Raw genomic sequence first — 19761 nt, 5'->3', positions numbered from 1 at the left:
ACAGGTTTTGTGAGTACGAACTTAGCTTTACGCTCCTAAGTAACACAAACCGGCGCGCGATTGGGCTGCAAGAAGGTTGTGGAGCACGCACTGCTCCGGTGTTCTGTGTGTCTAGTGTTGTGAATGATGCATGATCACGTGGGTTGTTCGAATGTCCATGTGAAGATGAAGATGAGCAATGATGATGGCGACACAACAGATGGATGTGAATGTTGCTTCCCCTGGCCAACGACTAATGGCTCCTAGAACTTCTCAACAGGGTGGGAAAAACAGGTAGAACAAGAAAAGGAAAAACTGAAGCTGAAAAAGAAAAACAGAGAGAGAGCGAAAAAACGTAAGCAAAAACAAAGAAAAAGTATAAAATGGCGCCAACAATTTTCTGGACCCCAAAACGACGCACGACGAACCCTTGTGCGCGGGTGGGGTCCGGGTGATATTAACCCGCTTTTCGATATGATCCTCGGTTCCGATTGGTTTTTTGTTCTTTGTTTGTTTTAGTATTTTATCTTTGTTTTTATTAATTACTCAATAATAATAATAATAATCATAATCATAATAATCCATTACTTATTAAAAAGTGTTATATCAATAATTTTCTTGTTTTGTTTCCTCTTCTGCTCAGCTCCACCGGGATGGGCGGGATGGGGGGACCTTTTGCTTCTTCCCTTTCTTCCTATTTTTCGGTAATCCGGTGTTTTGTTTTTTGTTTTCTTTTCTTATCTTCTTTTTTTACCTTTTTTCTGTTTTTTGCTCTCTTTCTCTCTCTGATTGCAACAATGTTTAGCTGTTAGGTTTGTCGATGTCGTTTGTTTTGTGTGTTAAGTCTGTGTTTGTGTTTTTGCACTCTTCGTTTTATGTCCTTTTATTTCATTGTTTTGGTTTTGCTTTTTCTGCCGCTTCCCTTTTTCCTCAACGTGTGGATTTTTTTTTTCTCTTTATTTTGTCTGTTTTGGCAGGGCACATGTCTCCACCTGATCTGTTGTAGAGGAGTTCAAATTTGTTTTGTTTTTTACCAGTTTTTTAAAACATCTCTCGTTCGGTCGCTCTCGCTCTTTTACACATCTTGTCTCCGGTTTTGTTTTCTTGTCGTGTTCGTTTTGTTCCAGATTGAAGTTGGGTGTATATATACGTTCGTTCTGTGGGGCTTTCTTCTGCTTCTCTTTTGTATAAATCGGTTCCCTACAGTGACACACGGAAGGGGAGATGGGGGGAATGGGAGTTGGGGTCATTTGTTTTCTTTTTTATTTCTCTCGCCACTTGTATTAATCTACACATTTCCCCGTCTGTTAGTTTTTTTAAAACAAAAACGCAGGAAAAGCGCACACGCCTATATATCTCTCAAGAGCCTACCTAATATTAATGCATCATTACACTTTGTTATAAAGTTTTCCTCTTCCGCTTCTGCTTCGCTCCTTTTGTCCGCTCTTCTTCCTTTATTTTTTTTTTGGCGCCCTCAGCCTACAAACATCCCTTTTTTTCGGCGACGGGCAGGCCGCCTTGTCCCACACTGGCTTCACCTGGGGCACAGGATGCTTCGTTCCCCTTTTCTTATTATTTTTGCTTGGCTTTTTTCTGTGTGGCTAGCATGTGTGTGTGAGAGTGTTTGTGGGATTTTCGATCGCACTGTTACAACTATTTTGGTTAAAGAGTTCTTCTCTTTTTTTAAGAGCTATAGACGCACGGGTTTTGTGCGTTGCGCCTTCTCTCACGCACACACATGCACACCCGTTCACACCCACTCATACACAAACAGCGATTACAAAAAGCACTTTCTTTGCAGCAGGACAACAGTGAAAAAAACACACACACATCTATACACTTTTACACGGGCACTAGAGAAAAGGGGAGAAGTGTGAGCAAGCGTATAAAAAATGGATTTTGCCGATCACACGAAAAACAAACGTCCATACGTCAGAGTCCTCAGCTATGGGGGAACGGTTCGGGTGGGATTTGAGCCCCCTCCCGGTCCTGCCGTGTGAAGACAACTTAGCACAATGTGCGCAGCGTGATAACAGTAATCTCGGACCTGAGCATTGTTTTAATCATATGGAGACTTGTTTTTAAGGACCTATTGGCTGGCGGAAGTTGGTCTACGGCCTTTCCGCCTTCAGCAATGGGAAGCTACGCAGCTGATCGCAGGATGATGTACGGTAAATGATTGTTCCTTGATAACAAGATATGGTGGCTATATTGAGCGCCGTCCTATGTAGTAGAGCAAAAAAAATACGATCCAGCACGACACAGCAGGACCCGTTGGGTAAATTAGTAGACAAAGCATAATGTTTTGGAAGGACAAGTAGTACCCAAAAAAAGGAAGCAGATTATTATCTGATTTGTTTTCTTCTTCTTTTTTGTTGGTTTTAGAATAACATCTAGGCTCTTCTGCACAGGATTTCGGTTCGCGCTATTTGACTTGTAATGTGAGTTTTAATCTCTGATTTTTTCGCCATTATCATCTAAAGAACAATCATCACACACACACACGCACACATACAGTACGGACACAATCCTTCTGCCCTTTGTGTTTGGCCAATTTGAAACTGGCCACGTTGTCTCGCCATTTTGTGAAACTCTTGTTTTACACGTACACGCACATGCACACTCACGCACATACACACCTATCTTACATAGTTTGTTTGATTTTAGGTTTTTTGTTTTTTTTAATCGTTTCAACTAAAATCTTACACCACACACGCCGTCGATTGCCGTCTACTTAGAATTGCTCAATAATCCTATCCTCTCCCTCCCTCTCTCTCTGTCTCCAAGCTTTAGGGTCCTTTACTCTATCCCCCCCCAGCTATGCAGCAACCTTCCCTCCCAACGTGAAACATGGCTTTGCAGCGTGTGAATAAGGAGTTCGCGTGCACAAGTGTGTGTGTGTGTGTTTGAATAATACCCATCCTATAGGGTCTATTGCTTAATGTCCCGTCCGGCTCTGACTGTCTCTCAGAAAAAGTATTGTGAAGAAAGAGTGAAGGAAAAAAGAAAGGAAGAAACTGGTAGCAGTGCAAAAATGCGTCCTGTTTAATAGAGCTTTGTGTAATTTTCCCCTTTAGAGTGTAAAAGCTAGAAACAGAAAATAAATTTAAAAAAAAAGAATAAAAAAATACAAACTATAGCGGACATGAAACGGCGCCTAACCGATGGGGTTCCCCCCGACAGAGTGCAAAAATTCAAAACTACCCTGCTGAAACTTAAAAGCCCTAGCTTTAAACAACTGATTGATTACTCGAAAGTTTATAAACTAAATTAACTTTTTTTCTCTCTCCAAAATAAGCTTCTTCGTAGCATGAACTACGCGCGCGCAAGAGTAGTTGCATGTTGCTTATTAAAGGAAAAAAAAATCACAACCAAGCTGACACTGATCGAGCTACACATTACGGTACACACATGATTGCCATGCACGTGTGTGGCATTAGCAGTATAGTGTAGTGTGCCCCGTTGTAACTAAAAACGAATGGATTAGATACATTTTCTGCCTGCCTACGTATCTAGGAAATGCGGGAAGCAGGTACACCGTGTAAAGCAGATGAATTCAGATGAAGTGTTTATCTGTAATAAAGAAACGGAGAGAAGAAGAATATTAGTAGGAATCGAATGTGATTTTCTAACTGTTTTTAAGAGTTGAAAAAAAAAGCAAGCCAATGGAAAATGGACGATCTTCGGAGACCTAAAATCTCATTTAATATAATTTCAATGAGTTATGTTAAATGAGTGAATGAGTTGAAGCTAACCAATACCTGAGATGATTTAAATCATCACTAACTAATCACGTTGATTTCAACCAACTAATGATTTAACTCTCCGTGCTGACTAGCCACTGCGTTTCAACTCACGTATGAGTTAAATATCTCATTGGTGATTTAACCCTTCTCGTCGACTTGCTACTCACTCACTTCGTTTCCAACTCACTCGTGAGTTTAACATTTAACTCACAAGTGAGTGAACTATAGTGAGTGAGTTAACACGAAGTGAGTGAGTTAACACGTGGTGAGTGAGTGAACACGAAGTGAGTTAGTAAACCACAGTGAGTGAGCAGTGGCGGATCAACCTACGAGCGGAAGGAGCGCGGCCGCTCGGGGCCCTAAACAATCCTGTCGTTTCCCACTAATAACACAATTAGAGGGGCCTCAACTGCTATTCCACTCGGGGCCTTCAAATATCTTAACCCACCACTGTGAATGAGTGGTTTGTCGGCAAGGAGAGTTAAATCATTCTTCGAGATATAACTCTTTAAGAATTAGTATAACATTTCGCTCACTATTCTGACTCATTCACTCTGATTTAAATCAAGTTACTGATTGGTTATTCCCATTACTATTTATCCGAATGATGGCAGATTTTACAAAAAAAAAATAGGAGAAGGTTCCATTTCTATCAGTAACACAGCTGATCTTCCTTACATGGTTTAAATGATTGGATTAAACAAAACTGAAATTAGGGATCACATAAGACGCAACTTATAGAACCGGGACGGAACCATAAATCACCCTCACTTCGTGCAGAAAACTCCCGGGAAGCTTATCGCACGTTCCAGCCCCAGAATAATCCAACGAATCAACCAAAACAAAACAGGAGAAAGCCCACACAATATCGTGTTGGCCCGTACGACCCCCTAATACACACAGGGAAAGAGAAGCACACGGTTCCGGCCGTTTCGTGAGCTATCCCATTAACTTTATTAACCAGCCAGCTCTAATCAGGCTGTGTGTGTTTCGCAGAAATCGCGACGAACACCTACGATGCACACCCGCCGACACACACCACTGACCCAGATTGTGGGACGGGGTGGATGTGATCGACCGCGTATGCGTGCGTAACACAGAGAAGTAACAAGCGAGTGATCATTAAAAATCACTAACGATGGATTAACAATTTAAAGTAGAAAGCGAACAAAGTGTAGCTGCTCCAAGCGCGATGGTTAGTATTAATTACCTTTTGAGCTAAACCAACTGCAACCGTGTACGCATCCCCGCCCCGGGTGATGTGGTGAAGGATGATCAAACTTTGCCATCTACAGCTGAAGCTGTCTGCTATCACCGGTTGTACAGGGATAAATGCTGCTGTGATGCTGCTGCTACTGCTGCTTCGCCCATCGCGGAACAGTGTCCTTTACACGCATCTTGTTTGCATGAATTCCTTGCGTTTTTGCATTCCGTACGCTCTAACCTTCACAACCTTCTACTGTTCTGTGCGGTGTGCACGGTTCTTGCATCGAGTGTATTAAATTAACAAAATAAAAAAAAAATAACTAAACTGAATAAAATTAAACGGAACGGGACAGCGGGCGAGCGATAGTGTGTGTGTGAGAGAGAGAGCGGGAGACAGACAGGAGGAAGGTCACGCCACTCGGGCCCGATGAGCGGCGCCATGAGGTCCACTGCTTTATGATAAAGGCGGATCATGATGAGCAGGATGACCGGGAAATGATGTGTGAACAGGACGACGACGACAACGACGACGACAACGACGACGACGATGGGGCTCGATTGATGATGATGATGATGATAGTGATGGAATCTCACGCATTTCTATTTCACTTGATGTCACTCGCTTGGTGAAAGATGCTTCGTTTTTGTTTCCAATTGTTTGCTTCCGTATTCCATCGTTCGGTCCAATTAAATTTTCCCGCGTTAGACAGGCTCCCCAAAACATCTTTACCAACGGTGTGATTGGTTTTTGATTCTCTTTTTGCTTGCGCTAATAGATATGATCCTTCCGGCATGTCCTGTGTGTCTGGTGTGTGTGTTTGCTGTTTTATGTGTCCTGTGCGTGCGCGCTTCTCGTTCTCACGTTGCTTTTGCTCGTGTTCGTTTCGCTACACAATCGCGGTTTACTGGGAGAGGCGCTGCTGGACAGAGGGTAGGTGCCGGTGTTCTGCGGGAAGACAGGAACGGACGAATGTGGTGGTGCCGATTTTAAACGATCGTTCCTTCACATATACACAAACCACCCACAAGCCCTAACCCGTTCGGTGACGGGGGGAGGGAGAGCGGTCGGAGGAGGAGCGGAAGGAGCTAGAGGCAAAAGCGCGATTGTAGATTTCTTTTGACGTTTTAAAACAGAGCAAAAAAAACATAAAGCGAACAATCTTTAGAGGATGTTACACTTGGGTTTCTTCTTCGGCGGTATCATCGGACACAGGACCGCCCGGATCGCTTCGTCGAACACCGTCTTCAGGCCCTTCTGCGTCAGTGCCGAACACTCGAGGTACTTGACCGCGCCAATCTCCTTCGCCATGGCCAACCCCTGCGGGTACGTGATCGGTGCGAGCTTCTTATCCCGCAGCTTGTCCACCGTGTTCTTATCATCCCGCAGATCGAGCTTCGTCCCGACCAGTATGATCGGTATGTTCGGACAGTGGTGGCGCACCTCCGGGTACCACTTTGCTCGCACGTTCTCGAACGAGGCCGGATTGACGAGTGAAAAGCAGATGAGAAACACGTCCGTCTGTGGGTAGGACAGGGGACGGAGCCGATCGTAATCCTCCTGGCCGGCCGTATCCCAAAGCCCGAGATTGATCGGTTTGCCGTCGACCATCACGTTCGCGGAGTAGTTGTCGAACACGGTCGGGATGTATTCGCCCGGGAACGCGTTCGTTGTGTAGCTGATCAGCAGGCACGTCTTACCGACGGCACCGTCACCGACGACAACGCATTTAATCGCTTGCATGGTGATGCTGGCCTGTTCACTACTGTTTCTGGCCCCTCTCCGTGGTTTTGTGGCCTCTTTTGTGGCTGGTGTGCGCAAGACACACGATTGGCAGTGTGTGCGGTGCGATACACGCGCGAATGTGTGTGTGTGTGCTGTTTGTCTTCAGCAGACACACGGCGACGGGTGAAGGTGAAAGTGGTGCTCACTGTGAGGAGGGAGCACGGCTGTCAATGTTCCAATTGAGAGTACATGCAGCACCTGAAAGGAGGGAAGAGCATCAAGAGCATGATATTAATAAACTTGTTGCAGGAAATAAATCAGCGGATCTGAAACATCCACAAAGATCCAAACGCTCCTTAGGTGTAATCAAATACAAGAACTTCACTCCATCTCCATTCGGACCTGCAAAGCTTCCCCTGTCCATGTGGATGGCTTTTAAATCTTACAGTATCGTTCGCATGACCAGCTCATCGGAGACATTGATGTAATCGTTCAATTCGTTGAGCTTATATGCGCCTAACGATTCGACTACCCGCATTGCATGGACTCTCCAGGATAATTAGTAGTATCAGTGCAACACCGTTCAAAAATACAGTAATAAGGAAAAAATCTTACATTGGATGTTGTATAGACGTTGGAAATATATAACTTAAACTACTAAAAACTATCGATTAAGAGGATCCTCTTAAGAAATCCTCCTCCGATCGATCGATTAAGGGTACTCTACGCATCATCCTCAAGAACCCATGTAATGCGGATTGCCTAAACTATCGGCGCAAGCTCGTTATTTCAGCGGTTCCTTCGATGTCGGTCTGGTCCCGATACGTGTTTAGGTTCGGGTTTACGTGCCCAGTGATTCGTTCTATTGCTAAAGGATATTCATGCATTCCAGTAAACGTTGAGCTTCATTCGTTCTATAGTAGACAGTGCATTTCACCAGTTATTCAAGCCTGCTGCTAATGAGCTGTTGGCTGATCAAAGCTGGCGAGGCTCGTCGACCTGGAAACGATTTGGTAAAAAAATCCCCTTATTTAAATGGCTATCTCGGACCAACGACTCGCTAGACGTGACTTTTTGCTGTTTTTGTCCACTGTCAGTAAATTGTCCCTAATCCCACACAAACACACACGCACGGCACACGAGTTCTTGGAAAAACGTTTAATCATTTACACGCCGAGGAAGTGAGTGGCAAGAAAACAGTAGGTTCACAAATTCTTCACATAACCAAAACATACGCGCGGGCGCTACCGCACATTAACTCCCGGGGGAAAGGCTTTTAGGGTGGTAAGAAGGTTTTGCCACTGCTGCAGATAACCACCGTCCTTTTTTTCTCATTGTTCACCTATTATTTCACCACCACGACACACACACAGGCACATACGAATGCAAACACACAAAACTGATAGACTGTTTTCGCTGATATCGCACTATCGAACCCGGTAGATAAGAAGGTTACAAATTTGCGGCAGAGAGACACAGCGTAGCATACTTTCCTATGAAATAACTTCACTTTCCGGTGGGTATTTATACGAGTTGCTTAAAAAACAAATAGACATATAGCTAAATTCAGAGAACGTGGTTTTAAAAATTTGCCCGCCCTTCGTTCCATACTATGGAAAGAATCAACATTCGACCCTGCTGCTGCCCAAGCTTTGCACCTCTTCCTTTCAGTTTCGTGCAATAATTCGTAACTGACCCAAAAATAGAGCACCACCGAGCATGCCGTGAACGGGTTGTGTGCGGCCGTAGGTCAAAGTAAACACAGAGATCGCTTAGAAACCATCCACCGTTTGCGGGTTGCTTAGAGCCGATGGCCGATGAATTGCGTTTGTTGTTTTAAAATCCAATTTTCCCAGCAAACAATCCTTACTCCGGGCAGAATGTTGAAGGCATTTCGTTTTTCGTCGTCACTTTCCGATTTTCGAACCAGAAAAGATGAATGAATGGAAGGGACGACAGCGGTGTGACTAAATTGGTTTGAGAGAGAGAGAGAGAGAGAGAGGGGCACGATCTTTGGCCCTGGGAACGTAACATTGAACCCAAATCCAACCGCCCATAGGATGGAGATTGATCAATTGATGAAAATTAGTGCCACTTTCACCCTTCCACAGCAGTAGCAGCAGCAGGTATTGCCGCTAGACTTCCTGGGTTTTGTTATTTTCCGGTCACATAAGGGCACCTTAAAGTTAGGAAGGTCTGGGGCGAGGGCCGTATCATCCTCAAGCACGCAGGGAATGCAACACAGTATCGATCAATGACCGGACGAGGCAAATGTAATCCTTTCGCAGGGGTCCAACCGCGCGCCTGCCGATGATACTGGTACTGTGTACAAGTTGATCAAAATCGAATTACTGAAAAGCGTATGCCGGTGGTGGCTTATGGGGTAGGCCTTCTCGTTGGGTGGTGGTGGGCAGCTCGATTGAATGAATCATTATTATTGGTCTTTCATGCGCAGTCCGGAGCATTGGTGCTTCACACAACCAACCATTCCGCGATGACACACACGCAAAGCGCGCTTTTAAGGTTCCGCATAATCAGATCGTTAAAGCGTGTGCAGGGCGTAGCAGACGGGCCGGTTGAAAATGGGGTGGTGGTGGTTGGAGGGACAGAGAGAGGGATGTCTCTTTATCTTCAACTTTCTCCTGCCACTATTACCACTTCCGCGCAGTTTCAGTGCAGCTAGTGCAGCACTGCGTGTACAGACTGCGCACGATCGCAAGCAATTTGACGGTCGCGATGGGAGGGTGGTCGGGGGGTGGTGATCGACCCAATGTTTTGCTCCTTTTTCTTTGCGGCGGTGGTTGCTACGATCAATCCCCGTTTGGTGTGCGCGTCTAATCGGAGCAGGCGTTGGGAGAGAGAGAAAAATTTTAAACAAAATTACGCTTTTCCTGCTACCTTTCCCCGTTTCGTTTACGGTGCTCTCCCTTGCTCCCGTTTCCTCGCACCGTTTGATTTCATCCGCGTCTCCTCCCCTGCCTCCTGAGGGTGTATCGCTGACTCAACCTCAAGCATCGACGTCATCGATCGAAATACACACACGCATCGCGCACTCCACGGGGCAGAAGAAAGATCCAAATAAAAAACAACACACACACACACACACCCATACCTCCACTAGGCCCACACAACAAATGCAAGAATGTGTGCGAGAGGCAACAACGCGCGTACTTTGACGGTCGTCGGCGATGCGAATGATCACGGGAGGGAGTCTCAGTCAGCCTGTGTGTTTTTCTTCAACAATCTTGGCACACTAGATTTGGAGCTTGTTTGGAAGAACGTTCCACGCACAGATACACACACGCATAAACACACGCACTTGGAGTTGCGATTTTCCGACCAACATCAACATCAATCCCAATCGGGCAGGGTGCAGAGGGTTGTGTCAGATGGCCGCATTATGTGCCGTCATTCAGTGGGGGTCCCCGACGAAGGAAGCGGAAGGAAGTGCGGGTGTGGTGGGTGTGAGCAGGTGACACTGGTGCTGCCATTGCTTCTCCACCAACCCCACCTACCCCATTCCCACCCAAACGCATTAAATCATCACTCGTTCGCTCCAACCACATCCAACCGAGATCATTCCATCCGAGTGTGTGCTGGTGGTGTTCGCTAAAATACAACAAAAAAACACACACTGACAGTTGCTACCAGCAGCAGCAGCACCAGCAGCGCCGTCAGTGAATAAGGGCGTGTGGGAAAGGAAGCGAGCTAGAACGGGACGGCCTGAGACCTTGAGGGACCGGAACTCAAGGGTTGGTGCGTGGGATAGAGCAGTAAGGCCAGGGAAGACACGGAACCGATTGGAGGACGCACCGCGATCACAGATCATTTTTACGACGACGGGATTGAGCGCGATAGGACATTTTTTCGCCAAACCACTTTGACAAATCAATTCGATGCGCCTGTGTGCGTGTGTGTGTGTATGTATCTTTTCTTGCACTTTTTCCTTCATTTACCGTACGTCACACTTCACTTTTCGCTAGGTGTTGGGCCAACGCAACAGAGAATCAAAACGGGTAAACCGCGTACACCGCGGTTACGTTGTTTCACTGTTTTTTTTTTCCTTTTGTCTGTCTCTTCTCCAACACACACGTCTCTTCTTCATACCCCCTCCCCTGCTATCCCGCAGCACCCCGTACATCATGCACAAACACACCCGCTTTGCGTTGGTCACCCCATTCGACGACGGAAGGAAAACTCACTTTTCTTTTCCCACCACCGACACACAATACACCGTGTTTTATGTCTTTCGGTGTGTATGACGATGGGTTTTAACTTTTCCTAAATCACCGTACCACCACTTTGGGGCTTTGGAATCTGTTCGCCAGCGCGATGACACGGGAGCAAAGAAATGTGCACATACGGGTGGATTTGGTCGCGGCGCGTTATCTATGCTCCCTTATGCACACATACGGGCTAAATCTACGGGTTTCTACACGCACACGTACACACACGACGTACAGAAGGGACGCACCTCGTTGATAAAATAATGTGTCGCTACCGTGCTGGGTGGTGCTGTTGCTGTTGCGGGTTTGGATTCTGATCCGGTCGCTGCTGGAATATCGCTCGTTTCACACCCGCTTGCTGCCTATCTGCGGCCAGTAATTCCACAGAGCCACCACACAAATGTTGGAAGTTTGATAGCTTTTTTTTCCTTCATCAATCATCCATTCACCGTGGGATAGCGTGGTGGCCATCACCAAAGACATTTGGAAGAAAATCCTGGGGATTTTTTACTTGACAGAAATTTTATAATTCTCGTAATATTTCATCTAACAGAGGGTGTTTTGTGTCCAAAATTTTTTATTTCATTTTAAAATACCATTTAGGTCACTGCAAATCGGTTTAAAATGTAAAATAGTTGTTTACAGAAGCGGTTAAAAAAATTTTGACCGCATTTAATTCTTTTTCACTGTGCTCCCAAGTACCGATTTCTGACAGAAAGCTTTTGACAGATGGAATGGAAACACATTTGCTTGAAGAAAAGGATCTCAATAATATTTTCTTGCAAAACATTCAAATTGAAAAGATACAAAAAACACGGCTTGTGTTTTGGTTTCGTACGCATCCAAGAAGCATTGAACGGTAAGTTTTTAAGTAAGGTTCGTCGCATAATAAAGTATATAGACGCTTCAATCCGAATCAAACTTTTCCCCCGGTAGAATCCGCTAGCAATAGCATCCTCCGTCAACACCCCAACGCCAATATGACAAGATAAACGCAAACGCAAGAAGTTGTTTGGACACGGCGGGAAACCTTCGCTGTTGTTGTTGCTGCTGTGGCAGGCAGGGAATCACTATCGAAACCGTCTCGACCGTGGTTCTTCTCCGGACAATATGAACAAGCTACGCTCCTGCTGTGTACCGTGCTGCAAGGATGAAAAATTTTCGCTCGTGCACAAGTTCCCGTCGGACAACGAACGGGCCGAACAGTGGCGCCGGGTGCTGGGCATCGATAGCTTCATCGGCCTGCCGATCGAAATCATCCGCAAGCGGTACTACATCTGTTCGCGTCATTTCCGCGATTCCGACTACAAAAACAAAGCGTCCCGAAGCATAAACATAACGGCCGTACCGTCGATCAATCTCGTCACACTGAACGATCCGGAAGGGTTAAATCGGGATCTGCCACCACCGAACCGACCGGCGGCAATGATTCCCGTCGAAAACAGCCTGGAAGAGGAAAAACACGAGATTGCCGACAGAAGCGTGCTCGATGACGATACAACACAGTTCGGAGATCAGGCGAAGGATAATAGCCAGGGAAGATCATCCTCCACGGTGCACGTAGAACTGACCGATTTCATTGATTCCTTCGAGGAGGTAGTGACGGTCGTGCCTCCGCAGGTCGTGAAGAATGTTTCTCCGCCACTGAAAATTGCAAAGCTAAGCACGGCCCAACCACCATCACCTGCCTTGAAGCGTGTCTTCTCGAAACGAACCATTCCAGTGCAAATGCCCGTTGCCAGCACGGTGGAACCGCCAGCGAAGGTCCCGTCCACGGACACGAACAACGTGCTACGACGCTCAACGGTTATGAAACCACCGCTCAATATTGTCCCATTGGCTGGTGGGGTGCCAATCGTCAATAAAGGATCGCTGGTGCTGAAACGGGTTAAGGTGCCACCGATAATAGCGGAGCGTAAAACGGCGATAACGCAAACCGACGAATTGCTGCCGAAGGTGGATGATAAGCCACCAGCGGAGCCACAGGAAGAGAAGCAACCGGACGTGGAAGCAGCTCCACCCAGTACTAGTACGAAGGTATTGGCCCTGCTCGAATGTACCCCGGACAATCTGCAACGATTACAGCGCAAACTGCAGGCCGAAGGTGGCGCACTGTGTCTTGACGAGCGACTGCTACGGCTAGCCGACGAGGATGAAAACGAACGTGATAAAGGTTAGTGTACCGCCGGACTTTAACCCCCCGGGCTGTTACGATCGCTTATCAAGGCTCAAGGAGAGGCAGCAGATCGCGTGTGCTAATTTAAAACTGATGACAGAAAGCACAATCATATGCCCTCTTTCTCGTCTCATTTGCAGCAATGAATTCGGACAAGCTGGACGTAACAGCGGACAAGGACCGATTCCTTACCGTACGGAACGTTAAGACGGACGAATCCGTATCGGTTAGTTACGTGTGGCTGCGGGACCACTGTCGCTGTGAGGATTGTTACAATGGAGCCACGTTTCAACGTTCTACCTCCATCCTCGATTTGCCACTGGACATACAGCCCGAATCGTGTGAAATTTACGACGATAAGATCAGCATCGTGTGTAAGTACGGTGGAGCAATAATCAAAATCGGTCCGATTTTCCCATCTTAATCAGCTTTTCTTGTATCCTCCCCATAGGGCAGGATGGACATCGCTCATCGTACGATCTGAACGTGGTGTTCAGCAACCACGTGGACAACTTCCGCAAGCGGTTGGAAGAACAGCGCGCACAGCTTGTGCTGTGGGACCGCGAGCTTATCGCTTCCGACAGTTCACCCGGCTACGCACGCGTCACGCTGAACGATCTCCTGTGCGAAGATATCGTCATGTGCCAGGTCGTGGACAGTTTGCTCCGGTACGGGTTTGCCTTCATTACGAAAGTGCCGCCGAACCAGCAAAGCACGGAGATGGCGGTGAAACGTATCTTTCCCGTGCAGCGCACACTGTTCGGCGATATGTGGACGTTCAGCGAAAGCAAGATGGATCACAGCGATACGGCGTACACGAACGGGTTTCTCGGCCCTCACACAGACAATACGTATTTTAGTGATGCGGCCGGTCTGCAGGTACTGCACTGCATCCAGTTCAACGGAAAGGGCGGTGAAACGTTGCTGGTAGATGGATTTCGGGCGGTGGAACAGCTGCGCGAAACCGACCCCGAAGCATACGAACGGCTGTGTGAGTATCCGCTAGAAGCGGAATACATGGAGGAGGACAAACATCATCAGCATACTGCACCGGTAATACGGAAGCATCCCGTACTGCCCGGTGCGGTGGAGCAGATCCGCTTCAACCCGTACGATCGTGCGCCGTTGCGTACGCTGGCGCCTGAGACGGTGCCACAGTTTTATGCCGACTATAGGAAACTTGCCGAGGCGTTACACCGGGAGGAAGCGCAGTGGAAGTTCCAGCTAACACCCGGGACCGTACTGATCTTTGACAATTGGCGCGTGCTGCATGGCCGGATGGCGTACAGTGGGAAGCGTGTTATGACCGGATGTTACGTGGCAAGGACCGAATTCCAAAGCGTTGCACGCACGTTGAACATGATCGAATGAGCGGGTGTAGCTGTGCAAACTCGCCGCTCGAAACCCACCATGACACATAAGAAAGACTGCCCTTCTTCTTCTTCTTCTTCTTTCTTAGCCTAACGACCTCTTAGGGCCATGGTCATGTACTTGCCATTTCTGGCTTACTAGACTTATCAGTCAGTCCTCACTATAGGGGAAAACACGGCCCAAATGGGGTTTGAACCCCACGGTCCTGTCGTGTTAAGATCGGTGCCGCTGTCGCATCTACCCCCACCTCAGACTGCTTATCTCGGTCGCTTTTTAAACCTTTTTTACCAAATGCCAGGATATTGCTTTAGAGGAGAAAAGGTCCTTTTCGTAAAAAAACTATTTTTAACCGCTGCTTCATATAATTAAGGTAAGCTAGGTGGTACAGTACAATCAATCCAACAGTTGCAATGAGCAGAGCAATAAAATAGGTTTCAATTTTAAACAAAACCTACTCTCCTTTCTCTCGGGTATGGTGATTTTTTCCCTAGTAAAACTTCTCCTAACTTCATCAGGACTTCATGATCACCGAATGGAATATAAGCATAGACTAATAAGTCTAAGAGACCCCTCTTGGCTCAGTGTTGTAACTGCCTGGTGCAGGCGTTCTGATGGCCATCGCTGATTTCTGTTTAAGATAATGGACTCCCGTAGCCCATTGGAGACCTGCTGACAGCTACTAGGTTATGCGGTTCCTTTATACGCCCGCTTTTTAGGCTAAGCATCTGGATCAGTCTCAGAACCTTCGTCAGTTATCAGTCCCAGCGGGGACACTTAAAAAAACATGTGCCGATCTGACACTAGCCTTTGAGAAATTATTTTAAATTGTGATCTCCTATGCTGAGGTCCACGTGCTTAAAATAAAGCTTGAGTCAATCGCAGGATCATGTGAAGGAGTGAAGGACTAGTTGAGGAACTCCTCAGGATGGCACCAGTTCTGATTTTAAAGAGCTGAGAACAGGATTTACATTTGAAAGACTTGAAGCTGGACGGGCCCTTTACACCAAACAATATTCGGAACGAAGGATTTTGTTCACCTTAGAACACAATAATACATTACTTTCTATTCAAGCTCTACAACTTATCTTAAATTAATTGTCAATTTAAAAAATATATGTTTGCTGCTGTGACTCAGTAATACTCCCTGGAAGTAGTCTTTCGTACCAAGAACGCAAACACCACACAGAAACCAACCACAAACCAGCTAAAGCCCACCACCGTTACCGAGGATGAGGTTAAGTCGAAAAACTGTACCTGTATGAACAGCGGCACCCGGACCTCTTCATCCAACCGGAAGCGTAGATTTACACGCGGTCCAAACACAATCTCGGCATCATGTACGATCGCTTGATGCCGCACGTCACGCACCCGCGTCCTCGCATAGTAGAACCGATACTCCACGTTGATGAGCATGTTGCTGCAGGTGAAGTAGCTTTCGATGGTATCGGTGGTGCTTGACGATGGTGCTTCAGCGCCTGGTTCCGCATCAAGGATAACGTTGGTGGAGCGTACACGAACCCAGTCGGTGGTACGATTAATCGGATTGCCATACTTTGATAGGTACAGGTTAAGTTTGTCGTAGCTTTTTCCTCCCGCAGAAGTTACATCCGGATAAATGCCGTGGAGTAGCTGTGCGTACAACCCTGCCTGGAGCTCGTGACAAAATTTGGTATAGTTCTGGACACTTCCGGTGGTTTGGTTGAAGAGATCGGGTGGTATGTAATTGCAGCGATGAAACACATCCGTTCCAAAGTCTACCGTTTGATGGTCGGTTTCGGTTAGGACGCACCGATTTCTACGACTAATTGGAAAGCGTAGACGAAAGGAAGCATCCGGAAGGCGTGTCCCGTTAGTGAAGTAAGCTAGCATGCGATTTGGTAGATTTTCCGGTGGAGTTTCTCCTGGTGGAAGGGTTCCATTTGGAGGAAACTCTTGGTGCGACACAATCAACGGTTTCCCTACGAGATATCCAATATTTCCACTAACGGCGCGGGTTGAATTCACTTTCGATGGAGGAGTCGACACTATAAACTTAACAGTGACACGTTGCCATACAACTTCGACGTAAATGTCTCCATCAGAGCTTCTATCAGGATACGGTCTGCAGAGGAGCTTCATGTGAACTCGCTGCAGGTTGGTATAGTTGTGATAAAACTCGATCTCAAGCTCTCGGCAAACGGTCCCGGGATCTTCCTCGAATATCTCATCCCCCGAGGTGGTATCGGTCAAGTTCGCGCCCTGCGTACAATTCCAGCCATCGCCATAATTACAAACGGAAACAGTTGCATTAAGACAATCCCCATCCTCCACACAGTAGTGCTCCATGACGGTGGATTTTTTCGGTGTACGAAAGAACCGTACCGATGATGGTGCGTGTCGGAAAAAGGCTCGATTAAAGTCGCTCAACTCATCCACCGTTCGGCGGCAAAGGTTGGTGCGGTCTCGCAGAAAGCGTACCGGTTGATCGATTTGACACACGGTACCGGTGAGTGAGACGGGAAGAGCTAAAATTAGACGAAGAATCTTCGTTAGTACTTCAAAGTCAAGAGAATGAAGGATTCCTCAGTAATACCAAATAGGTGCACCAATTCACTTGTTTCATTGTAGACGTACAGAGCGTCATCTACACGATAGTGGTCCGAACGGACGTCTTCTGAAGAAGTGGAACTGTCCAAGGGAAACACTTCCTTCCATTTGTGTCGGGTTGCGGTAGGAAGTCTTTCAGGGTTGTAGTACTGAAAATAAATGGGGAATGAATTGAAGCGATATAGTATTCTTGAGACTTCAAGGACCGTTCCTACTCACACTATCATCTCCTTCCTCGTAGATAGGTTCAACGAGACAGAACAATCCGCCCTGTACCCGGCACGACTGTAACCCTTCGTCGTGGTGGTATTCGTCCGTATGAAGTTCCTCCTGATCGCAGTCGTAGGTGCGCAAGATGGCTGCGTGGCAATCGATATCGCAACAACAGTTGATATCACACACATTAATCTGGAAATCACAAAAGATAAGAGAGGTTAAAATGGCTTCTTTGTCAAGGAAATTCAAATACTCTCACCGTAAGATCACATCGGCAGTAATATCCCTTGGGAACCAACTTCGCAGCACGGCCTGCTTTGAGCGGTGGAAACAACGTATCCAATGGATCCAAAGCAGGCGTTGCAGTGGAAGAACTTGTCGTAGTAGTGCTTTCCGTAGTAACAGCTGCTTCCGTTGTGGTTGCTTTGCTGGTTGTTGTAGACGTAGTGGCGGATGTGCTGGTAGTGCTTTCGGTCGTGGAGGCCTTGGTAGATGTGTCCGTCACTGGTTCACTAATAGGCGTAGTTGAACTCACATTTCCATTCGGATCTGTCGTATTCTTGACGTTAATCTTCGCCACATCTATCTTGACGAAATGCTGAATGTTGCGTTCACCGCCGGCAATGCTTGGTGCAAGCAATGCCAGCAAAATTAACAAGACCTTGATTGTCATCCTGAAGTCAGTGCAGTTCAACACCATACTCGGCAAAGTTCTTAAATATTAGCATCAAATCTAATTCCACTGTGCCGGCTGTTTTGGTCAGTAACTTGTACCGCTCGATACCCGTGAACGCGATGTCACTTTTGGCCAACGAAAACCCACCCGTGTGGAACTTCTCCCGCACCGTATCGGCCACCCGGGACGAAGAAACTTTCCACGTAGCGATCCGCACCCGGTGATGGCCGGGACGTACCGGCACAAAGGCAAACCCGTATCCTACCGGCCAATAGTGTTGAAGGGCGTTCACCGCATACACTTCCACGTGCAGTTTGGGCCAACCCTGAAGCCCACGGGTCACGAGATGTAGATCGATCGGTGTGCAGAAATCGGCCCGTTGCTCGATGCGTGACGTACTGCAGCAGGACTGACCTTCGGTGTAACCCTCGATGGCTTTCCAGTTCGAACCGTACTGGATGCTCCAGCGGCAGAACAGGTTCGGTTCCTCGAAGTCCACTGCCGTCTTGAGTTCGCCGATTATGTGCAGTTCTGCCATTAGGCGTGCATTGCTCGGTGTGAAACTGTTTCACAGATTTTTTAAACAAATTTGAGCGATAATTGAAAGAGAATCCTCAACGCTCTCGAGACTGATCTGGATGACGGGTGGCTGTACTGTACAACTGTGTATGTTTTGCTTTTCCTCGTTGCTAGGCTGTGAAGTAAGCGTTTGGATCGTCATGGCAACCACGTGCCGCGATGTCAAACAGCGAACAGGCTACAACGCCGGGTTCCGTGGCAGGATAAACAAATCAAAGGCTTCGGATTCTATAAAAAAAGTGTATCCCAACTGGTCATGCTTATATTGTTTTTAAGAATTTAATAAAATATACAAGAAAAGCATTGCTCTATCAATAAGCAGCGCTTACGCTGTTTAAGTGCTGTATGAAAGTTCCAAATTGCAGTGTTCAACCAATGTTAATAAAACGGACCTCAAACGATATCATGAAGTCAAGCAATTTTATTAAACTGGGGAAACGTCCTTCCCCAACCTATCCTTCACGCAAAATAAAGCCGCCAAACAGGATTTACCGCCAACTGTAACATTGTTGATTAACTTTATATGTGAGCCTCCAATCCTAGACTTAGGCACAGAAACTGTTTTGCAAAACAAGTTGAAATAACAGGCTTTTGCCATCTAAGGTATCTCCTCAACCACTGGGGTTTTACTGAAACATTTCGTCGTTGGGGGTTTCGTCTTCAAAAGACCTCACCGTCCATGTGGAGTCCCTGTGAAATTTTACTCATTATCCAAAGGAACTTTTCGAAATCGCTTTTTAGGGTAAAATAAAGTCACAGAAAACCAGAAATGGCATGCCGAAACCTCTCGAGGTTGTAGTGCCAGTGAAGAAGAAAAGATGTCTTCCATAAAATCTCATCATCTAAAGGGCATCAGCACAGCGTCCAATAGACCTCGTCGTTTAGGGAAACTATTTAACGCAAAGCATCTAGACATTCGGAAAAGGTTGTCTAAGGCTTGCGGACGAGTCTTGCCGAACTCTTGTCCAATTTCTAAATCCCAGGTGGACTGGGGCGGCCCGGTGGTAGATGCGACTGCGGCGCCGGTCTTCACACGGCAGGACCGGAGTTCAAATCTCATCTCGGCTGTTCCCCCATAGTGAGGTTTGACTATCCAACTATGCGGTAACAATAAGTCTAGTAGGCCAGAAATGGCAGGCATGACCTAAGAGGTCGTTAGGCCAAGAAAGAAGAAGGACTAATTCCCTTCTTACTTTTAAAGACTTAGTAGCTTATTTATTTCTCAAAATTTAAAAAAAATTAACAGAATAGATAATAAAACAAGAAAAAGCAACACC

At 46.7% G+C, this 19761-nt stretch overlaps 4 protein-coding genes across 10 annotated transcripts; 1 reads left to right on the top strand and 3 right to left on the bottom strand.

Annotated features, from left to right (window-relative positions):
* Nucleotides 1-844: 844 nt before the first annotated feature.
* LOC118509124 (ras-related protein Rac1) lies at nt 845-11337 on the bottom strand. Of its 7 annotated transcripts, none has more exons than XM_036049312.1 (3): nt 11129-11337; nt 4936-6912; nt 845-3552 (listed from the first exon to the last, which is right to left on the bottom strand). In XM_036049312.1, the coding sequence occupies exon 2, from the start codon at nt 6670-6672 to the stop codon at nt 6094-6096; it is 579 nt and encodes a 192-aa protein (XP_035905205.1). In that variant the 5' UTR covers nt 6673-6912; nt 11129-11337; the 3' UTR covers nt 845-3552; nt 4936-6093. The 7 variants fall into 7 exon arrangements, with proteins under 7 accessions (XP_035905205.1, XP_035905207.1, XP_035905206.1 ...); XM_036049314.1 differs by having other exon boundaries at nt 1247-3552; nt 11103-11325; XM_036049313.1 differs by having other exon boundaries at nt 1247-3552; nt 11116-11325.
* Nucleotides 11338-11627: 290 nt separating this feature from the next.
* LOC118509122 lies at nt 11628-15565 on the top strand. The gene is made up of 4 exons (XM_036049309.1): nt 11628-11739; nt 11817-13053; nt 13197-13430; nt 13508-15565. Exons 2-4 carry the CDS (start codon nt 11991-11993, stop codon nt 14425-14427), a joined length of 2217 nt encoding a protein of 738 aa, XP_035905202.1. The 5' UTR covers nt 11628-11739; nt 11817-11990; the 3' UTR covers nt 14428-15565.
* LOC118509123 (tectonic) lies at nt 14768-17912 on the bottom strand. The gene is made up of 4 exons (XM_036049310.1): nt 17489-17912; nt 17233-17421; nt 17000-17162; nt 14768-16931 (listed from the first exon to the last, which is right to left on the bottom strand). The coding sequence occupies exons 1-4, from the start codon at nt 17900-17902 to the stop codon at nt 15559-15561; spliced, it is 2139 nt and encodes a 712-aa protein (XP_035905203.1). The 5' UTR covers nt 17903-17912; the 3' UTR covers nt 14768-15558.
* Nucleotides 17880-19498, bottom strand: LOC118509125 (B9 domain-containing protein 2). The gene has a single exon (XM_036049319.1). It carries the CDS (start codon nt 18441-18443, stop codon nt 17910-17912), a length of 534 nt encoding a protein of 177 aa, XP_035905212.1. The 5' UTR covers nt 18444-19498; the 3' UTR covers nt 17880-17909.
* Nucleotides 19499-19761: the final 263 nt, after the last annotated feature.

Source organism: Anopheles stephensi, chromosome 3 (assembly GCF_013141755.1).
Source record: "Anopheles stephensi strain Indian chromosome 3, UCI_ANSTEP_V1.0, whole genome shotgun sequence".
In the NCBI taxonomy this organism is placed as follows: Eukaryota; Metazoa; Arthropoda; class Insecta; order Diptera; family Culicidae; genus Anopheles; species Anopheles stephensi.
Note: the sequence above shows the minus strand (reverse complement) of the source record. Positions and strands in the feature narration are given on the sequence as shown.

What these genes read in the sequence shown, in the direction of transcription:
- LOC118509122 (XM_036049309.1), top strand. Translation starts at nt 11,991, where the DNA reads ATGAACAAGCTACGCTCCTGCTGTGTACCGTGCTGCAAGGATGAAAAA. An exon ending in TGAAAACGAACGTGATAAAG is followed by an intron (nt 13,054 to 13,196) that starts GTTAGTGTACCG and finishes TCTCATTTGCAG; the next exon opens with CAATGAATTCGGACAAGCTG. An exon ending in CGATAAGATCAGCATCGTGT is followed by an intron (nt 13,431 to 13,507) that starts GTAAGTACGGTG and finishes TCCTCCCCATAG; the next exon opens with GGCAGGATGGACATCGCTCA.
- LOC118509125 (XM_036049319.1), bottom strand. Translation starts at nt 18,443, where the DNA reads ATGGCAGAACTGCACATAATCGGCGAACTCAAGACGGCAGTGGACTTC.
- LOC118509123 (XM_036049310.1), bottom strand. Translation starts at nt 17,902, where the DNA reads ATGACAATCAAGGTCTTGTTAATTTTGCTGGCATTGCTTGCACCAAGC. An exon ending in ACTGCCGATGTGATCTTACG is followed by an intron (nt 17,422 to 17,488) that starts GTGAGAGTATTT and finishes TGTGATTTCCAG; the next exon opens with ATTAATGTGTGTGATATCAA. An exon ending in ACGAGGAAGGAGATGATAGT is followed by an intron (nt 17,163 to 17,232) that starts GTGAGTAGGAAC and finishes ATTTATTTTCAG; the next exon opens with TACTACAACCCTGAAAGACT.
- LOC118509124 (XM_036049312.1), bottom strand. Translation starts at nt 6,672, where the DNA reads ATGCAAGCGATTAAATGCGTTGTCGTCGGTGACGGTGCCGTCGGTAAG.